This window comes from Penaeus vannamei, chromosome 25 (genome assembly GCF_042767895.1).
Source record: "Penaeus vannamei isolate JL-2024 chromosome 25, ASM4276789v1, whole genome shotgun sequence".
Taxonomy (NCBI): Eukaryota; Metazoa; Arthropoda; class Malacostraca; order Decapoda; family Penaeidae; genus Penaeus; species Penaeus vannamei.
This window is the reverse complement of record NC_091573.1, coordinates 15,606,698-15,609,197: the sequence shown is the minus strand read 5'-3', so window position 1 is coordinate 15,609,197 and position 2,500 is coordinate 15,606,698. Positions and strand designations below refer to the sequence as shown.

The 2,500-nt window shown below is 39.2% G+C and overlaps 1 protein-coding gene across 1 annotated transcript in view; it reads right to left on the bottom strand.

Annotated features, from left to right (window-relative positions):
• The window catches only part of LOC113819625 (uncharacterized), a 57,082-nt gene that overhangs the window by 32,268 nt on the left and 22,314 nt on the right, over window positions 1-2,500 (bottom strand). Inside the window, exon 5 of the mRNA XM_070138911.1 lies at window positions 374-996. Coding sequence (XP_069995012.1) covers window positions 374-996 — 623 coding nt within the window. The remainder of the gene's footprint in view (window positions 1-373; window positions 997-2,500) is intronic.

Genomic DNA, 2,500 nt, shown 5'->3' with positions numbered 1-2,500 from the left:
TATCATGTTATATGGATGAACAGTAAGCTTTGACAGAAAATGAAATAAAATTAATATATTTATAATATTCCTGGACAAGTTATTTTGATTTGATGACATTAATAGCAATATTGGATGTAAATATAGGGAATAAGCACACACACACAGAGTGAGTGAGAGAGAGAGAGAGAGAGAGAGAGAGAGAGAGAGAGAGAGAGAGAGAGAGAGTGAGAGAGTGAGAGTGGGAGAGTGAGAGTGTGTGTGTGTGTGTGTGTGTGTGTGTGTGTGTGTGTGTGAGAGAGAGAGAGAGAGAGAGAGAGAGAGAGAGAGAGAGAGAGAGAGAGAGAGAGAGAGAGAGAGAGAGAGAGAGAGAGAGAGAGACGCGTCCACTTACCTCTGCAGGCCAAACGGAATTACTGATATGAGGCAAGTAATCTGGCTTCAGTGGCTTATACGGTTTGTTATCCGGTACGAATCGGTGGGTCGAATTAAAGTACGGTTCGTTGTCTCCCTCCACATCTCCGCCCACGACCGTCGTTGGATATACTGGGTGCATTACGACCCTTGTTTTGGGCGTGGTTGTCACTGGGAGGACTAGTAAGGGCGGTTGTTGAGGGACGGCCACTGGTGGTTGTACGGGCGGTGATGTGAGGGTGCTGGTGGTGGTGGACGAAGTCGCGGGAACGGGTGCGAACGCGGTCGTGTCGCCGGCATGATGGATTGTCTGGATCCGTTCTTCGGCTCTGGCTACGGCTGGAGATGGAGGTGGAGGAGAGGGAGGAGGTGGGGTGGTAGTAGTGGTGGTTGTAGTGGTAGTAGTGGTAGTGGTCGTAGTGGTGGTAGGAGGAAGGGTGGGCGGGCATGGTTGAAGGTTGCACGCCCGTTGCTCTTGCGTCTCGATGCCTGACGCGACGCACTCGTTCAAGTACGGTTGGTTGGGAACACACCTGTGCGAACGGATTCGGACGCCGCCATCGCAGGATGTGGAGCACCCTGACCAAACTGACCATGTCAACACTGAGGAAAAAAGGAAGTGATTCTGGGATTGTTTAGTGCAATTCTTTGTCCATCAAAATGTGGAAGTTAATATAGGCAAACTATAGTGTTATCTAATTATATAGATTAATCTTCCCCAAAACATACATACTACATCAAAAATACAACCAAAACTACATATGCATATAAAGCGATAGATAGGCCGCTCTATATTAAATTATGAAATTACACTTAATTGTACGTATTGTATTTCATATGAAAGATCTACCCACACAGAGTTCCATATTCTATATCAACAATATATAATTTTTGGCATTGAAGAATATCTCTGTACCTGTCCTGTATATTTTGCAACAATTGTGTTTCCTGCAATATGTCCAAAATACTATTTGTAAACTAGCTCATGTCATTGCTAACATAACTAATGCCCTTTTGCGCAAACGTTACATGTATACGAAAACAAACATATTTAAAAAAAATTCTTACAAAATGAAATAAATCTAAGGAAGTAACGAAAAATGGATATCCATAAGGGACATGCATCCGAATATAAGTAACCTAATAATTCATACACACCAAATTACAGTCTAAAAACAATCGCACGACAATCTCGACTGTCGCGCAACAACCGAGGCACAGTCGCGCAACAGTCCTCAGCGACATTGTCTCCCGAGAGTGTCGTCTGACTGTGAGATTTCCGAGAAACAGTCGCGCTGCCTTTATTGGAAAAAGTATCTCACTGTGTACTAGGACAGGCATTTCTGAGACATTCCAGGGATCATGTGTCGCGACTTTGTACCTTGACGTGTCCGAAGCTTATAGACAACGTACTCTATATATTTTCCTCTCTGTGATATCTGTGAACCTTTACTTTCACGAGGAAGAAGTGGGTAAATGGGATCCAATAAAAATTATATCAGTAAAAGAAATAAGTATTTTTTAATTATTTTTTGTTAAACAATAAATCTATTTGATTTATTATAACTACTAAAATGCGTAAGATGCAAGAAGTAATGGGACAAAAAAAGAGAAAGAAAGGGAAAAAAAGATAAGGAAAAAATCTAAAGCGAAAATAACACAAAAAGGACAAAGATAAAAGGGAAGAAGAGGGGAGCGACATGAAAAAAACGATGGGAAATAAACCAAGGAGGAAGAAAAAGATATAAAATATAAATACAGAAAAAAACTAACAAAAGCAGAGATAAGAAAACGAAGGAAACAAAGTTATGTGGAGAATGATTCGAAGAAAAGACAAAAGAGATCATTAAAAAACATAAATACATAATATATCTATCTATCTATCTATCTATCTATCTATCTATCTATCTATCTATCTATATATATATATATATATATATATATATATATATATATATATACATTTGGAATACAAGAAGAAAAACGAGAGAAAGATAAAATAAAATAAACCAAGAAACTAACGGAGACAGTAAAAAATAAACGATATGATGATAACTTGAAAGAAAGCAAAACGAATAAAAAGGACAAAAAAAAGACACTAAAACAA